This window comes from Toxotes jaculatrix, chromosome 3, assembly GCF_017976425.1.
Source record: "Toxotes jaculatrix isolate fToxJac2 chromosome 3, fToxJac2.pri, whole genome shotgun sequence".
Classification (NCBI taxonomy): Eukaryota; Metazoa; Chordata; class Actinopteri; family Toxotidae; genus Toxotes; species Toxotes jaculatrix.
In genome coordinates this window covers 25,158,842-25,178,696 of record NC_054396.1, presented here as the reverse complement: position 1 = coordinate 25,178,696, position 19,855 = coordinate 25,158,842, and the positions used below count along the sequence as shown (strand labels likewise).

General features: G+C 39.2%; 1 protein-coding gene across 2 annotated transcripts in view; it reads right to left on the bottom strand.

Annotated features, from left to right (window-relative positions):
* Positions 1-15,558, bottom strand: part of ephb2b (eph receptor B2b) — a 115,756-nt gene extending 100,198 nt beyond the window's left edge. For both annotated transcript variants that reach the window (XM_041033462.1, XM_041033464.1), the window contains exon 1: positions 15,442-15,558. In XM_041033462.1, coding sequence (XP_040889396.1) covers positions 15,442-15,493 — 52 coding nt within the window. In that variant the 5' untranslated portion in view covers positions 15,494-15,558. The remainder of the gene's footprint in view (positions 1-15,441) is intronic.
* Positions 15,559-19,855: the final 4,297 nt, after the last annotated feature.

Sequence of the window (19,855 nt, the reverse complement as noted above, 5' to 3'; positions counted from 1 at the left end):
GGTCTGTCGAGTAGAATGATGGCTTCAGACAGCCCATTAACCACTTCAGTTAGACCTGCTGGTTTTCACCTCCTCCTCACTCCATGTGAAACGGACTTAACCCTTCCTCCGTGCAGCTGTACACGGCGTCTGACACACGCTCAAGTGAGAAAAAAAAAACCAGCACCATTCACCGCACACATCTGGTGCTGCCTGCCTGACGCCTTCAAAAAAAAAAAAAAAAGAAAAACCAGCACATATGTTTCTTTATGGCCACAGGCACAATCATGTCTCTCCTGACAACCTAGCAAAAGGCCCTTAAATCATTTGGCACCGGTGAAGTCCTAATCCAGAGACAGAATGACAGGTAATGTATTTCTACGAAGTGGTTCGTTTCTATTTAGGCTCTTAGGCTGTTAATGTTTCACATTAGTACGGGGATGACAGGTGGCGGATGGTCAGGGAAAAAATAGGAAAAAGTAGCGAGGGTGAAGCTTTTTTTGCAGAACCAGCCTGAAGCGGGACAAAGGAGGTAAAGATGGCAGCAAATGTGGTGTTTTGAAATGGGGCATGCAAGGCTGTGAGAGTGAGCTGTTGAGAAGTGCCCTCCAGCTACCTAACATGAGTGTAAGCGACAATGAGTGAGAGTTTAGCACACTTCTTTTGTCAGATGAAGGATTATGTGCTGTGAATTGGTAGTCCCACCGCCTTGCCACAATTGAAAGCCAAAAACCTTGAGAATTAGTTTCCCTTTGCCCTGTTAGAGTTGAAGCAATCACTTTCTGAAATGCACAATCTGATTCCCACATGCTTAAATGACCATTTATTGATGAATACCTGGAATTAACTGGGCTACAAAAGTGAAGGTGCAGTAAATACAATGATATTTAGTTTTCAGTACCTGTTTGCATCTGTCATGTCACTCTGGGTGTCCAAGAGATTAGAGGGCTGCTACTTCAAAACATTTGCTCTGTTATAAGCAGTACATGTTCATCAGTACCCTAGTGACCTGGCTGCTTACTCATCATTACTCATTTTAAATTAATTAATTTATCATTATGGTCATCTGCATTGTGGTTGGAGTGCAGTGAGATACTAAAAACATCATATTCACTGTTTGAGGTGCTCTTCATGTTCATTTGAAAGATGTTTATCGGGTTTGTCAGGTTGCACTTGGCAATTCAAATGCTGTCTAATTTCATCACTTCGCAAATACGGCACTGTAAGTTTTGTCATCTTTACAGTGGTTTGCATGTGCAGAAAGCTGAGGATTTCCACTTCGAAAGCCTAAAAAAAAAATCCATAATTAGAAAATGTCTGATTCACTGACAGCTTATAGTTCTAATCTTTGACAGTCAAAGCAGATCCCGCCTGTGCTGTAGAAAAGTATCCCGGCCCAGCTTTGGTGGGGTTTTGAGCATACAGCTCACTAACTTCAGGAATTACATTAACTGAAATCTCAACTTTGTTTCCAGTAAGACAGTTAAGAAGCTGCCAGTTGCAATAATCTTACTCAAAGGGAAATTTCAGGCTCCACAAAACACCTGCCTCAGGCTGTACCATGTACAAGAATAATATATGTATAAATCTGTCAAAGAGTCAAAACAGGAGAGAGAGAAAACACAACTACAAAAGGAAACAGTAAAATGAACACAGTTTTTTTTGTGCATGACAACATGTACTAAGCACTGTGATATGACATACAGGAGTGAAAATATGATGACAAAATATTAGCTGAAAGGCCATCTTTGCCCTGACCTTGTGTTCACACCTCCTCGTGACTAATCCAGCTCCAGGCCTCTGGTTTCCATGTTAATGCCATAATTCCAAAAAAGCCTGACCGCCCAACCCTGCAGGTGTTGAGTTTGAAATTGTGTAGACAGAAGCGTTCACACACACGTGTGTGTGTGTGAGAGAGATACACAAAGAGTTGGAGAGACAGAAAATGAGCATGCTAGTATCTGTGAAATAGAGATTAGTACATGCTCATGCCAGAAATCTGTCTGTAAGGAGGGAAACCACTAAACACTATTACGGGTCTCAATTTCTATTTCTCAAAAATAGGACATATTACTGTAGGCGCTAAGATCAAAGGAAAATCATTTTTGCGTAATGTGCTGTTTTACCGGTTCTCATGGTGGGAAGAAAAGTTAAGTCACAGAGTAAAATGACCCAGAGCCTTTCTATTTTGCTCAGTGAGGCAAAATGAAGCGAAGTCAAAACAACAATTGCCTTTCTCTCTTTGTGTTAAAACTGTTAAATTCAGTGCGCCCAAGGGACTTTTGGAGCAAGGTTTTAAATTATCTGTCTCCATGTGTTCCTATTAACTGGCAGCATGAATATATCGAGCCACAGACTGGGAAAGTGTACGTGTACGTGTGTGTGTGGGGGGGGGGGCATTCGTAGCGTGACAGGTTGTGTCAGTATAGTCGGGAGAGCTCAGGTTCAACTCTACCTATTCCATCACTCAGCACCGTGGCAGGGCCAGAGTGTCGAGCAACCCCCCGGATACGCAGCCCTGCCAGAGCATCACACAGATGAGGACGGCTAATCCCAAACATGCTTTTTCAATCACTCCAACAGGCAGGCTTCCTGACAGCAGCCCCCATCAACTCGTACAGGCGCTACATGCATGTAGTGTGCCTGCCTCACCACTACAAAGTGTCAAACCATTTCTAAGGGAAAGCAGATTGCAAAGTGCTCAGAAGAGGTGTAATCAGGCTTAGGGGGCTGGGGCAGTACTGCATTGAGCACAGCATGAGAGTAACTGTACCTGGTTTTCGGGTTCCTTCCCCGCTGAGGCCACCCATGCCACAAATGTATTCCTTATGGTACTGTATGGCACTTTCGATAAAAAAGTTATGCCACAAAACGGCATATGTTTGGTGTGTCCTTTAATTTACGAAAGTTTTTACACATGTAACGGCTTAAAGGTTCTGCTCAGTCAAACAGCTATTATGTTGTATAAACCAACAGCAGAGTGGCTAAGCAGAAATAGATTTCCACACAGAAGCAGTTCCAAAACATTAGTTATCGAAGCTACATGACAGACTTGAAACAATTAGTCAATTAAATGATGAGTACAAGCTACTGCTTTGATCATCATCTTATTCCAGCTTCTTAAATGTGTAAACTATCTTTGAGTTTTGAAATGTTGTCATTTTTTGCTATTTTGTGATCTGTTTTAGACAAAACTGATAAATTGAAAAACTGATAGATTGAGAAATTGCAATATTAATCAATAATGAAAAACTCATTACTTGCAGCCCTGCTACACAATATATACATCATACATTGTTTTCAACCTTGCGTGTGAATTTTTGGCTGGTAAGTGATGTGAACAGTCCACTAATACCACAGCCATGGCAGTTAGTTTCATCTGAGAGAGCCCACAGCCTGACTGCTACTGAGTTTTACCTGCTGCTACTTCTTATTTGGTAAGAAACCGCAATGAAACACTGACCAAATAAAGTAAAGCTTCAATTTGTTTAACTTTCTCAGTTGCCCACCTGGCATATGTCTCTGTCTCAAGCCTAAAAATAGGTCAGAACCATGATGGATTGCTTGTATGTAAGGTAGGTGTGTGGAACACAAGACAATCTGTGGTGTCTTTATTGACGTCCATGCCTGCTTGTATTATCTGCACATGAAAAACCTATTTGGACTGTATGAATAATAATATTCTACATGTTTAACCCTATCGCATGACATTCATTTCATTTAATGGTCTCAGCTGGATCTCTGTATTGATTTCACAGGCACAGCAGGTCTCCTGAGATTCTCTATGGATTTTCCAGCTGCCCTCCCAAATGATCCATTGTGATTTCTACCCGAAGGGCCCTGCCAAAGCAAAGCATGGAAAACACTCATCATTTCACCATCTCCTTATATACCTGGCTCCCGTTCTGTAAGCCACGTTACCTCATGGCTGTATTGTGATTCCAGACATTGTTTTATTGACCCCAAAGGACGTGTATTGGTCTGTCTCTGGCAGCACTAGAACTGTGGGCATGTGTTTTAGAGATAGTATTTCCTGCTGGAAATCTTTAACAGGTTCGAAATTAGAATAAAACAACAATGAACTGTTAGCTGGAACAAGTGGGGGACAAGATGTTATTGCATTAACAGGAGCTCTTACAAGTGTGAGTGTGGCAGATGCTGCTGATTGCTCGCCACACTAGATCCACTTTCAGACGAGTGATTATGTAAATTCAGGTAGGCTTTCTCTGCCTAAATGGTGCATTTATCATTGGCTTCTCTGCATATGAAACGACTACAACAAAGTGTCAATTGATAGGGCTCCATAAACACATCATCTGATCTTTGCTGAGTCTAGGTTATTGATTTTGGAGCTGCAAGCCGAGGTAGATTGATGAGAGTGGTATGAGGTCAGAGAAGAAAAAAAAAAACTAAGTCCTGCCTTTCATCAATTAAAAATATGGCTCTATTTGAAATTAAATAAATCCTCACAATAAAACCACACTAAGGTTCACTGTCTGCTCCACCTGTCAACCCCTGGTATCCAGAAATCCATCACATGTTTAGCATGACCATGTTGATCTCTGTTGGTCACTTTACGGAGAGATGATTTCCCCTCTAATAATTTCATATAGATGATTTGTCCCCCTCAAGTGTGACAGTCTAACTGCCCCCCCTCCAAGAATGACAATACAAAAACAGAGGCATTCAGCCATTCAGTGGTCTGACTCATTATAACCATCGCAGACGTCAGCTAGCTAACTGCTGAGGTCTGCTGTTAGCCATGCTCAGAAATTCATCAATTCAGTCTGAGAGATCAATAAAGACCATCTATATGACAAATAAAACAGCAGTAACTGTTGCACAGTGATACTGGTATATGTCAATACTGAGCAGAAACAGCCGTCCTCAGGAGGTATTATAAAACTGACAAAAACTCTGACTTTGATTTTACTTTCCTGTCTCAGGCCATCACTTCTCCTGATAACACCATGCTCACCGGTAATTGTAATTGCTGAAATCTCAGAACACCATTGTGTTATTCTGGCAGGTGCTCCTATTATTTCATCCAACCCATTCAAATCAGTGGTAGTAGGCTAAAAAAACAGAAACATCCCTCTGTATGGTGTAATGTAGCACAACAGCATCTCAAACTACATCCTCCAAAATGTTCAGCTGATCCAGCTGAATCAACAGTTGAATCATCTCCAAAACAGTTTCACTAAAGAACTGAACACTAAAATGTTCATGAAGGTAGGACTTATTGCCAGACTGTTGCATCAAACTGGATTAGTTTTAGCTGTGTACCCAATATAATGGCAACTGAGTGTGTATTAGCCTAGAATTTTTCTCTTAAAATATACTTTTATACATGAAATGGTCAAACATTTGAATTTCTGACAGCCTTAAATCAACACAAGCATTTTATCTATTCCAAAAGAAAATGCCAACCACTTAAATCAGCTGTGATCTGATCTGTGTCATCTGTGAAAAAAACAAAACAAAACATGGCTTTCAGTGACTGCGTAAACATGTAACTATGACAATCAGCTAGCATGTCCCCTTTTTCAATACACCATTCAGGTGAGGATGTAATTTTGAGTATCAAAGGGTTATGTACAGTACGTGCAACGTATGACACACATGAAGAATTCCATTAAGAGGAAATCCACACTCGCTGGTGAAGAATATAATTGTAGTGTCTTCAGCCGTTCCCAGTAGATCCCTCCCCCAAAGCTGAAATGAAATTACACCCTTGCTGTTGACAATTAGCCACCGTGGCCTAGCAGTCCTCGGTAATTGGACTACAGGCGATTAAGCAGTAAGAAGTGTGTTTACGCTGCTGTTGTTATGACCCTTGCCTTTGAGATTCCTCACCTCTGAACCCTTCATCCTCCACTTTCTGTCTAAAAGACAGAAAATGCTTTTCTCCATTAGACGTACCACAGCTTCATCAGAATGAACCGTGCAGCAATGGTTGTCCTCTGCTATGCACGCACATGAAATTTACTTTAATACCACATTAAAGTAAGTTCTAGCGTATCCCACTGTAGGGTTTACAAGGTTTTGCATCTGATTGAATGTGATTTCTAAATTAATCTGTGAAAACACACAATGAGCTCCAGCTCTCTAAAACCAGACAAGTCACAGCCAAAGGCCAAATCACTTAATTGCCTTGTGTTAATTCCCTATTCTCTAAGCTAATGCAATCACTTGTGAATAGAAACCAACTATCCCATTTTAGGACACGAAAAGTCATCCTCTCCCTGTTCATCTCTCTCTCTACTTTTTAAATGTCATGCCCTGTTTAATCTATTGAATTTATGCATAAAGAATCCTAAATGGGAGATAAAAAGCATACCTCTCAGCTTCGGTTATCATGCCTGAGATAATTCTACCAGCTTTGTTTCCCCCCAAAAATGAAAATTTTATTTCACGGGACAAAGAGTAGTACACGTTCATGTCATGAAATATGAAAGTAAGATGGGGGCTTTAAAAAGTAATTTCTTTGATGATGATGATGATGATGAAGTACTGCAAAGCATTTAAAAGCCAACATAAGGCTTATCGTAAACTCGTCTGTACATAAGCATAAGAAGATAATCTGAAAAGAGAAGCTTGATCTATCACTGTTATGGCTGCTGCAACCGGCTGGGCCACCAACACAAGACAACAGTCATCAGTTATAGAAGAGCAGAGCCTGCCTGCCCAGTACACTAATCAGATGAAACGCGTCTGCTTACTGGCAGCACCTCAGCTGGGTGCTCTCTCTGTCCGAGTGAGACCGATAGACCTGTTAAGGTCTGACAGCGGGAGACCGGGCTTTTTGTCTGATGTGTCTGCACGTTGGATGAGCTGAGATACAGCCAGCGAGAGCCGGAGGGGGAAAAGAGGAAAGACAACGAACGTGTTAGTGGTTCTTTGTAGCGAGAGAAGATGATGTACACCGCACTGAGCACATAACTACCGGCAAGCAGAAAACAGTCAGCGGTGCAGAATAAGAAGGTGGTTTCCACTGAGGAGGAAGGGGGGAGGGGGTCCTGCTGTTGATATGAGCCATGGTGGACAGACGGTGTGGGCCGGAGAGGAAGAATAGGAGAGGGGGAGACAGAGATGGACAAAAAACAAAAGGCAGATGTCACGTGGGTCCAGAGTCGCTGATAGATGTGATGTGCAGCGTGGCGCAAAGGCAACGGTTCAGGTAGAAAAGGCTTCCCTTTGTGATGCAGATGACAACGCAATCAGCCCCGCTTTGTCTCGGCCGATGGGCTCTGCTCCCGGGGACATTGAGAGCCAGACACTAATCTGGTGGGTTTGTGTTCTCCGGGCTCGCTCATAAAGGCAGTGTCACAGTACCTGGGGTGTGTGTGGATGGGGCTCTCTGAAACGAGGTCTGACCTCTCTCAGGGTACACTCTCCCTCCTCCTCCTCCTCCTCCTCCTCCTCCTTCTCTCTCTCTTTCTCCCTGCGTCCTAGCTCAGTAGCTGGCTTTGCGGGGTTGAATATTATAAGCGCCATATTGTTAATGTGTATGACTCAACGTTCCCATGAAGGACGTGACAGGAACAGGGGTCGCACTGATCAGTTTATCTCCGCTTTTCGAGCAAACTCAGTTATCACTTTCAGACTTACGAACCTCAGTTTTACTGTCTGGATTAAAAGTGGACATATACAGTGACAAAGACATAAAACAGACCGATTCCACATAATGGTTGAGACTTCTGTCAAATGAAGCACACTGCACAAAGAATTCACACTGCAAATTAGGCCTAGATGTTGAGGGGCCATTTTGATTGTGAGTGCTTACTCGTTTCCTGTTATGAATAACGTCTGGAAATACATTTCACTGTCCCCTAATGACTTCTATTCCCAACGGGTCAGGATGAATCAGGCTCTCCCTAATAAATATGACTTACCAAGAGACTGCACACTGCCAATTAACATGTGCTAATTAAGATAGCAGAACATAAGAACATCCTTGATCTAGATTCCAGTGTGAAATATTAGAGAGGTTACATGGAGGTAAAGCAAGTTTCCTTCATAACTATGTATTTATCCCAACTAGTCTCGTCTAGTTGCAAGAAGAAAACACCCTGTGCAAACTTTACTGAATCAAATTTTATTCCACACAGGTTGAAAGAGGCCTGTTGGCCACAGACTCTAATTTAGTTGCTGAGTTAACGTGATTGGGTAGGATACATAACAGATGCTTTCTGTAATAACGCAAAAAAGAAAAGAACAACCTGCTCTACGATGCTGACTTCACATCAGTCTCTGTCCTTTCTTCAACTGTTAGGATTAGAAGCAGCCTTAGTCATACTCTTTCACTTTTTGACCACACTGCTTTCCCAACAACATACTGAAACAATTATAGTCCTCCAATCAAAAGGCACACCTATCCTTAAAGCACTGCAAGAAAAACAAACCTCTAAACCCATAATTCACCTGATCCTCACTAAATAATACATTTCTACATAATGCATCTTTTAACCATTCATAGCACGCAGTTCCTGTAGTGTTACGTAAGAACCTAGTCCAATAGAAACTCTATAAGTAATAGCACACTATTTTGCTATACTATTTTCTGAACAGAAATTGGGTTGTGCATGACGAAACCTCATGCAAAAGCTGATATAAACCTTTGCCACAGGGACAGAAAACATAAATTCCAGAAAAAGTTTAGATGATCCAGTATTTAAAAGTAAATTTGTGTATTTTTCTGAGACTGGCAATCAACATAAAAACTAAAAGCCACCTATTAGACACTTTAAGAAGGATACATCAAATCCTAAGAGTTGTGTGCAACTATTATTTAACCCATGCATCCTTTAATTTGGTATTACCAACCCTAATATTAAGTGAAAGTGGGTGGGTACAGCTTTTAATCTTTATGTGTTTAAGATTTGATGAGATTGTACATTAAGATATCCTGTCAGATTTCCCTTGCAAACTGGAACGTGTATGCACTTGTAGAGGATTTCCGTATTGTTGTGAACCCATAATAATTTCTGTGCCCATTCAGGCATAAAGTGCAGCTCTCAAACCTCTTAATTCTTTAAGAATTTAACTGATGTGAACATTAGCAACATTTCTAATGCACATGGTAATTTCCCATCACAATTTTTTCCAGTACTTTATATAATGAATTAATGAGCTATAGGCTCCTTTTTGATTAACTGACGACTGAAACGAATAAATTACACACCAGCACACTCTTTCAGTACCTAAATACAGTTTAATTCATCCATCCCCTTCCCAGGACTTGTGCATTTATCTATCACATTTTTCTAAAAGCTGCAGCGCAACATCTAATCATAATAAACACATTAGAGCACACACTGTATAAATGCACAATGCTTCGCAGCAAAATACTCAGTGCTAATTTAAGACTGAGTGTGCTTTAAATCAAAACCATGCAGGCGGCTAACTAACTGCAGTTGGGTGATACAAAGACAACATCAGGAAATGCACTGGATGAACCCAGTTGGGATTTTTTTTCACTTTTTTCCCCACTTATTCCTTTTTTTCTTGTGCCACCTTTTTGAAAATAAAAATGCATCTAGGGAGTCTAATGCACATCATACTTGCTTTTAAGGGAACCAACTCTTTTCAGCTGGCAGTTATAGTCAAACACTGACAGCATTATGTTGCATTTCAAAAGACTTGACACACCTGTTGACTTGAAAGTCTTTTCATATTCAGATGGAATCAAGTAGCAGCCACATCTGACCAGCAGGTCCCTACACACTGAATAAGTCTGATTACAGTTCAAAGAGACAGAAAATTAAACACCTGTTAAAGATACAAAAGAAGAAGTCACACTAAATGCAGTAGACTTACAGAGAATCACAAGCATACTGCGTACACCTCTATAGTAATAGCAAGTACTAAGCCACTAGGTACAGTGTGTGGAGATTGTGCAGTGTGATTCATTTGAAATTTGGCCTTGCTTCTGAAGTTGTAATCTATCAGGCTCTACTGTGTTTTTAATGTAGTACTACGCAGTGTGGTAGTTAAATTCAAAACTCAAGCAAGTCCCAAGATGCTTCCGATCTTAACTCCGTGGTACACTCATGGAAGCAAACTTGACTTAAATATGAAACACAATCCAAGCTTGTAGGTCCGTGAGAGCCGTGCCAAAACTGAGAGCTGAGTAGGTGTGTAGATTTTTTTCAGGTGTACACTGGGACATTATAACAACATCCCACATCAGTTTGTTTTATCAGCCTACCTGCAGTAAACAAATTGGTTGTGTTGCAGTTCACACACTTACAGTGCCACTCCCCAAAGGGCTTCCATTCTGGTCAATATGTCATTACTTGCACCTTGTTCTGTTTCAGTAAAGTGTAATGTCAACAACAAAGAGCAGCACACTCTAAAAGTACCAACATGGCCTGTTTATTGATTTCCTACATTTACCTGTCAAAAGCCTATCCAGGTGCATCGAAGTGACATCCTGAAACCATATCATTACTACTTTAATACAGTTTTGAATCCACAATTTAATTTTTTAAACTTCAGTTCTTTTATCAAATACGTTCCACAAACTAAAATACCAGTTTAGCACCACATCTAGAGGGCAAATACGATTGGAGCAGTTTGAAGGCAGCAGAATATGAAGAGCTGGCTCATGACAGCGAACCGCAGCAGCCAGAGTCAAACAGCTGAAAGTATGGAAACAGTGTCAAATACTCCATCATGTCTTAAACTGAATCCTTGGTTAAATTGGTTGAACCAACTGCAGCCAGGAGCAACATACGCAACTATTTTGCTTGCAGAGCCAGCTGAGCCGGAAACCTACAACATCCCAATCCCGTGTGAAGGCCTGAACAAAGCTGACTTGAAGGAAACATCCTCAACTACTTTTTTTTTCCCTGTTTAACTTTTACATAATAAACTCTGTACATGAATCACAGTAAATTCCACCCACTAGTAATGTGACCAAGAGCTAGGGCTAATACATGCTGTACAACAGCCACAGTGAAGCAAAGCAGCTCAGTACCAATGTCAGCAACCTTATGCCATGCCAAGCAAGGCGGTGATCCTTCTGCCTTAATCTCACCCTAAAGGTAGCCATAGATGTCTCTGAAATGTGACACCCCCCTTCAAGTGAAACAACTGGTACCAGCACTAATTGAAATTTTGCATGCAAAGTGACAATGCCCGGGCCCTCGGCAGCATGGATTAGGGCTTGAATAGAGACAGATTCTTTGTGAAAGCCTACTGTGGCGGTTGGCGTGCAGGCCAGCTCCCTGCATCTGCTCATTGGGTGGACTGAGAAAACACTGGATTGTATACGGTCGCTCATTTTACCTTTATCTAATCCCATTTCTGAGCCCGCCTCCGTCTGTCTTTTGTTACTCTTCCACAAAACATAATGCTTCCATGTTACACTCACATGTCTATGCCTTACAAAACAATTCCGGTCAAAAACAGCTACTGAATTTACATATGAAAGCATCTTTACCAAACTTGGCAGGATTTTCTAAACATTAACAATCATACGGTGCCTTGAACTGTCAGGCTGTCTAACATTGTGCCCAAAAATGGTACAGAAACGGTTATGCAAAAGACAAATGCACTATATGTAATTTAGTAAATTAAAAAAAAAAAACAAAAAAAACAGAAATTTAAAAGATCAACTTGGTCAGTGTTTGCCAACTTTCAAATGAGTGGGCTCTAGTGCTCCACAGAGCGCTGAAGGAATGCGGCGCATATTGAAATGCAATCAAATCTGAGAGACATTTTTTAAAGGCTCCATGCTGTGATCTCATTCTACCCCACTTCACCATCCTCGACTGTGGTTTCTGTCCCCCTATGCTTCCCTCAAGGAGAAAGTGTTGTATCAAAGTGATCTATCATCCTGCTGACCCCAACAACAACTTGCATGCAAGTCTGGAGGAGGCTGTTATTGCATCATAGCAACACCAGTCCTCCCAGAAAACATTTGCTGTGTTTGCACAGTGCAAACTGTAATACCACAACAGAAGGGGGGCAGAACCCGGAAAAGCCAAATGATCCGGCTAGTAAATTTCATCTCCTCAGAACAATACAGGCTACTACAATTTTATAGGCGGAGATGAATCTGAGAATTTCCACTCAACAAAATTATACGATGTTAGTGGGGCTGTCAGCTGAGCACTGATGACAATGAATGGGTAAACTAATGAAGGGATAAATCCACACTATGGTTTCATAGACATGTTTGACATAGCTAGGCTAATTTCCTTGGCAGTATTACCTCTATTAATTTTGGAAAAGAGCCTGTCTGTTCCTGTTAACCAAACCAATAAGACGTGGCATCAATGACAGCTTACATTAACACTAATCAACAATTTAGAGCTGTTTCACATTCCACACTGTAAATTAAATGCCTCTGAAAAATGGTCGAATGCCATTAATGAATGAACGGCATTTACACTTGTCCAACATGGCAAGTATAAATGGCAAGTTGGTCAAATATAGAGAGAGGGACATGAAATAGTCTAAAAAGAGATCAGTGGCTGAGGGAGAAGGCTAAAGTCAAACATTAGCATTAGGACAATTTACAGTACTTCAGATTTCACATGGTTTGCTATGTAGACACACTATTTGCAAAATGGATACTTGAGCACAGCCAAGATTTTCTTAAATTTGGCCCTTGTTTTAATCCCCTAATCCGCTCCAGTATGGTCCCTGGCTGATTCATCGATAATTTGTATAACAAGTAGCCCTTTCATGTTTGCCCTCCAGAAAACAGGCCTGGGAAATCCCAAACTGTGGGAGTTATGATTTCATGAATACCGCAATACCTACATTTTTATAATAAATTTCTCACAACATATAGTTTTTTGGCGACCAACAGATAACTTAAGTTCACATTAAGTAAATAACGTCTATCAGTCAGAAACAGAAGTATGCGAAGATGTCACTCTCTATTAACCAAAAATTACAATGGAATAAAAGTAGTGTGCCGGCACTAAACACGTCAAAACGATCCACTGAAGGGTTCTTTTCTGTTGCATGCTGGGATGTGGTTTTTTTTTTTTTCGGATTAGAGCTGCAGTGACCTCTTTTTCAACCCTTTATTTCTCATACGTAAGCCATCCTTGCAACTTCATTGGACAGTCGGCTAGGGTGACTCACAGGGTAAAATGGTGGGGGCCTGTATTGAGTTGGCGACGGGACTAGCTGGTTTCCGAATCAAAACGTGAAACAGCACAGGCCCGAAAGGTACTGCAACACGTACCACGTATCGTGTTTCAAGTGTAACATTAAATATCAACAGTGCCTTTCTTCATCACGCGATAGATGTATTTCAGTACATCGAAATAACTATTTGAGGAGCCGTGCCGAGTGATATTTGAGGCACTGTAGGCTCTCAGCTTGCAGATACGCTTCACAATAGATTTTACATGTAGACAAACTGTAACCGTGGTCATGTTTGCATTTTAGAGAGAAAGAGACAACAAGGGGAAGTGGAAGACCGTGGAGTGAGAATCTGTTGTTATTTTTGGCATTTTTCACATCCTGTGCTTCCCTTGCTCTTGGACAGAACAGCAAGGATAAAAATCAAAAAATAAATAACCAATATAACAGCAATCATGACTTCAGTGATTAAAAGACAATAAATCATATTGAATATAGATGGAATGACAGTATGCAGTAGTACTTTTTTTTAAGGAATATATTTCACATAAATCAAGTATTCATTTGGTATATATTAATATTATATATAATATATTATTCACAAAACTAAGATAGAGGACATGGCAATTTTAGTATGCATCTTATTTTTTTATGATTGCAAATTGTTCGAATTGAAGGAAAAAAATCAGAAAATCAATTTTTTTATATATTCCAATAAAATATACAATTCATGAATTGCATGAAATGTATGTTAGAAACTGTTCCATGTATTTCTATGGTTTGGTATACAGTCCGTATAACCTCTCAAAATAATAATGCTGGCCTGGAACAGAGTCTAGCGATCATACCTTAAATAAAATCAAGAAGCTATGACACATATTTTAAAGCTTTGACACAAATTTTAGAAGCTGCCATTAGCAATGTAATGTAGGCCTTGAAGACTGCTTTTTTTTTTTTTTTTTTTTTTTTTTACATGCTGAATATGTAACTACATTGAAACCGCAAACTGGAGCAGTCAGTAGTAGTTTGCATAAACACACATGACATTTGTCAAAGTCTGTGCCAGTCCTACGTGGGGACTTGAGAGCTCCTTCAACATTTCCATACAAAGTTGGGATGCTGTTATACATGTAGACTACAAATGATTTTACTTTAAACAAGCAGCAAAGTATTTAGTCTCCCGTTTCTTTTTGTTGTTGTTGTTTCTTTCAGTGGTTGCATTTGGTTGAGTTTTTCCATAGTTTCTGGGCCACACCTGTAATTATGAGGTTTCGTTAAACTGACCAGAGGAGGAAGACACGTTTGTTTTCTGACAACATCCTCAAAATAGCCTGAATAAATGTATGACTGAGCTGACACTTTTCCATTCTTTGTTGTGGCGAATGTCTCCTGTCCTGTCGCAGGGAAAACTGAGCCCAGCTACCAAAAAAAAAAAAAAAAAAAAAAAAAATCACATGCAAATTGTGCTTTAAAGTACAGAGAGAACGCCTCTGAATTAAAGGGAACAATGGAAACTTGCTTTTATAATCTCCAAATAAAGAACATTAAAGGGCAAATGTCACAATAATACAGCCCCTATCAGCACCAGAGCTATTATAGATTAGAAAACTGTAGAAACAAGTACAGTAAGACGACTCTACGCTTACTTTTTAGTTTCCCAGACATACTACTGTAAAGATTATTTCCACCATTCAACCTGTTTCATTGTGCGTTGAGCCACGCTGCCTGCTGCCCTTTACTGCTTAGCCAAGCTCTGCGTCCTCATGACCGCATAAGGACCAGACAGAGCCTTTTGGAAGTTAAACTGCAGGATGTTTCCTGCACGTACATTTGCGTTTAGTCTCTGAAAAAAAAAAAAGCTTTAAGAAAGAAAACGAAAAACGTCCTCGTTTGTGTTTCACGTTTTTAAAATCACGAACTGTTTGACAACTGTGACACACCTCCACACAGGATGCGACCTGCCCGGCTGAGATTTGACGCTCTCTAACCTGCGGCAGCTAGCTGTGTAACACAAAAGCTCCTTGATTTAATCCGCAATTAACGCTATTAACAGCATCCGTTTACCTGCGGAGATGCGGGAGCATGTTTTTGTGTGTCCCCACCATCATCCCTTTCCTGCTTGTTTGTGCTGACTCTAAGCCACATTTAAGCACCGAAACACCCCCCGAAAAAAACGCCATCGTACAACACATTCATAGTTATTAAAGGAACAATATGTATATATGTATTTCTCTTCAGTTAGGGTTTTTGTCTTTTGAATTTGAAAACGCAAACGTCCATTCATGCGCTTTGTCTCAAACTAGAAGCCGGCAAGAGGATGCGGCTTTAACCGTTGGCAACAAAACATTAGCTTACCTTCAACTGCTATTACGGCCGGTATGGTCCATAATATCCATAGAATATCCATTATTGGTCACTTAAAGGGCCCAGACATTCACATAAAATACGTCCCAAAAGCCATTGACAGCAAAGGCAGAGAGGGGACAGGCGGTCCTTCACCTCCAATAGAGCAAACCCAGATAGCGGAGCAAACGAACTCAAATCTGAACCAAGTTTGGGCGAAACCAAAAAAACCACAGACGGAGGGGAGCACGGAGCACCGCAGCAGCACGGCTAAGCATTGTGGCGCTGCGTTTGTCCAGTCAGTCTCCTAAAGAACAGAAAGCACGATTTTACGTATGTAATTAATGACAGAAGGTTTAAAATACTCGAATTATCGAAGCAGAAGCTCTTCAAGAGGATCCTTCATCCCCTTCAAAGCCACTTCAATTTACCCCCGCTGTCAATCAAATGGAGAGAAGGACAGACACTGCCTTACCTACTGATAATTAAGTGTTTTGGGACCATGCAGGGCATTTATAAAAGATGGAGCAACTTATTCTCGCTGGCACACCGCTCGAAATGGAAATACTGGTTATATTTTTCAACCGTAAGCGTGTCTGTGGGGTTCATCATGAAGCTCCTGTGGGCCATGAAGGGAGTTTTGGCGCTGTAACAGGTGACCAAAATGGGAGAACAATCAAAGTAAGTTCAGCATTTTCTTTTTCCATTTTCTGTGACCAGTGTTTTTAGTTTAACTGGTTACTACTTTGCAGTTTTCCGCCAATCTAATCCACCAGTACGCGTGTTTTTGTTGTTGTTGGTGCTTTTTCCGGAAAAATGCATCCATAATTGGAAAAAAAAAATGGCTGTGCGTATATATTAATATTTATATTTTACCTACTGGATACTCTCAGAAAATACAACTGTTGTTTTTTTTGTTTTGTTTTTTTTTTGGAATGTTGTTCATACACAGGATTTTAAATCCTTTTTGATTGATTCATATTCACACGTATCCCATTATTTTTTATTGATATTGTCAACATTTTTTGCCTGTGGCATACATTATATGAGTTAAGTCTCTGTTTACCTTAGACAGTTATTTAGCATGCAAATTCCACTCACACACATTCATATATATATATATATAATTATATATATATAATTACAGAATATGTATAAATATACATATATATATAATTACAGAATTGCCTTGTAGGCATATATGTCAAATGTAAATCACAATAAAACGTTTTCTGTCAGCTTTGTGTATTTAAACAGGCACAACAGGTTAAAAACTACAATATATTGAAAAAAATCAGTTCCATATTTGATTGATTTTATAGTTTTCATACATAAACGATTACTTTAACCTTTTTCACAACAAATCAGTTTTAGAGTTTGAGCTCTTGAACCATGTCCTGATCCCGTAAACAGAAGAGCATGAAACTGTAGTCTTTGTTTCCCTCAGCTTTCTGAAGCCTGCAGGCCACTATGTCAAACTATGGGAGCTGGTCATGATTATGGCTCTCCACACTATTCCTGCTGTTAAATAATGCAGTCTAATATGAAAAGTCTGAAAAATATGAGGTTACAATTCATCATGATTTACTATTACACTGTTAGCATAGTTGCTGAGTTTCCATCCAGTCACTGAGTGTTTCAAAATAATTGTTAAGTCAACTTGATGACTATAGGTTTATATATAAGAGGGATGTCATTTCATGACATGAAAATGTACTGAAACCTGACAGTGAGGCGGTAATCAATAAGTATTGGCTACACTGATTTTTTTTTTTTTTTTTTTTTTGCACAGTAAACTGTGCTGACATATTACATATGAAAGGCGGCTACATTAAGAGTTTCATATTAATTTGATCAGTAAAGGAAGAGGCACTTTAGAAAACCATTCAGAAAATCGATTTATTCAACTTGTGTGAGGGAGACATGCGTCACATGAAAGGCATCATGTGATTGAACAGTTGTCAATTAGGTGGACCTGAACAGCAGTTATTTTCCAATAACAGAGCCAAAGAATCAAAGCCAGAGTGAAATGTAACTCCCTCCAGAATGCTAAACTTTCCTTCCTGTGCATGAATCATCATAAAACCATAATCAGTTGATGTGATCTTGGCTCAGAGTTCTTCAGAACTTCAAAACATGTCACAATTAATCTCAGAAAATTATTAAAATTGAGCTGTGTTTGCACTAAGGTGATTTAAGTCGGCACGGTGGCGTCTGGCAGGAACATTATTGGCAATCGTTTTCCAACAATCATAAAAATGCTATACGTAAAATAAATATGCATATTAATAATCATAACACATTCAACTTTTATGGGTTTTCTGCTGTTTTAATGGGATTACTCTCTTCCTCAGCAGGTCCACGTTGACAGTGTTATTTGGCATAAAATGACATCTGAATTTACTGTGCATCTTGCAAGCCATTGCCATATTTTTGAAATTTTCTCAGAGTAGTATAAAACCTATTTTCTGCGCCAGAAGCTGGTAGTAAAATTCTTGTGTTCTTTATACATGTTGGGTGAAGAATAAAACACAGACTGGTTTTTATATGACACGATGACAGGCACAGAGACAGATGCCATAGGGACACCACTGAAAGAGCCCCGGAAAAAAAATTACATCTTTGTTTCAGATACAAAGAGATAACGTACATGGAAAGACACCTGGAGAAACTGCGTGATTTAAAATTTCCAGTATACACAAAAATATCAAATTGTGTGTAATTCTTTTGTGTTTATACAAAGAAAGCAATGAACATCGAAGGACGGGCAAAAAAAAAGCTGGCTCGCAGATGTGCTCGTGAGGATTTACAGCGCAGAAGAAACGAGTAAACATGCATGGGGAGGGATGCCTCATGGATATAAAGTCACTAAAGCTGGCTGAGAAACAAGAATTTAGAATAAATTATTTGTTATCAAACATGTCTTTCTTATTATGTGCTGCACCGCTGTAGCTACGCAGCAGGACTCTCGTGGGTTAAATGAGCCAGGCTGATTTATTTGCCTCCGCTGAGTTTGACTGTATTGATTCCAGGTCACTTGACTGGCTGACTTCAGATCATGTTCAGGTGACTACAACACAGATGGAACAAAATGGCAAGGCACTGAGAAGGCAGCTTTAGCTTACTATAATGAGTTCCATACAAGCTCAATATTGACTTGAGCCAGAAGAAAAGTGAAAGATGTTGAAGAAATGATATTAATACTCCTCTAATATTGCCCACAGAGATCTTTCTGTCACGCTATGTTATAATGGCTGCATAGTAATAAAAAAATATGTAATGCAAAGCAGAGATGTCTGAATGTGGCATAAATCCCTACATGTTCTTCTGTGACTCTGTGATCCAACAAAAGCAAAACATAAAGTACTGCACCTATAATGTTCTGCAACACAGCAGAGTCAGAACAGCACAGTTTTACAGTAACATCGGCTGCAGCAGTCTACAGTAAACACAAAACATAACTCATAATACGTGCAATAAATTACTTGTTAAATTACTTCCTAATAATGCACACAAGGTGCACCAAGGAGAAACTGATTGTAGCTCAGGCCTGCTTGAAAAATTGCAGCATGCAGCTCAGTAGTATAATCGCTAAATTCATGATGAGGGCATTACATTGGCCAGCTGCATGCTGTGCAGCAAAGCTACATAGCAGCAGTAATCCAGAGCTACGTGTTTGTTTGAAATAATTTAGCATGTTAGCAAGTTTAAAGTCTTTTGTTTTTTGTTTTTTAAATTAATCAGGATTAATTTTCATAATAAATTTCTCCTTAAATAAACACATATGTTGTTATTCATATTATAAATTTACTACGGATTCATCATAAAGTAGATACATTTTATTTTGATATAGTTAGGCACATAAACTAATTAGGATTTTTGCTACAACAGTGTAATAACTTTCAAGATATTTATAAATAGATTATTTTAAAATAATTTGAATAATCACCATAATTTAATAATCAGAATTAAACAAACCGCTAGTATGGTTTGGTTATATTTCAAAACAGTAATTTAAAATACTCAGTGATAGTTCTAGCAGCCTTTTATTGTGATTATTATTATTATTATCATTATTATTATTAATAATAATAATAATAATAATAATAATAATAATAATAATAATAATAAAAGGGCATTTAATATAATTAACACAACTTCTGTTTTTTGTTCTTTTACAAATAACAATGGCCAAAAGATAATTTCTATTCTGTTCTATTTTTATTCTGTTATTTTAGAAATGTTTAAAGCTTTGTATTATGTCAGTCTGATTTATTTTTTAAGTCAATATTAAATCCATATAAAAAAAAGAATATATAAATATACAGATTATATATACATGAACTGTATAATGTTAAATACTAATATCAGCATATAGGTGCAAATATTTCTATGAATGAATATGTGGATAGTCATGAACTTCAAG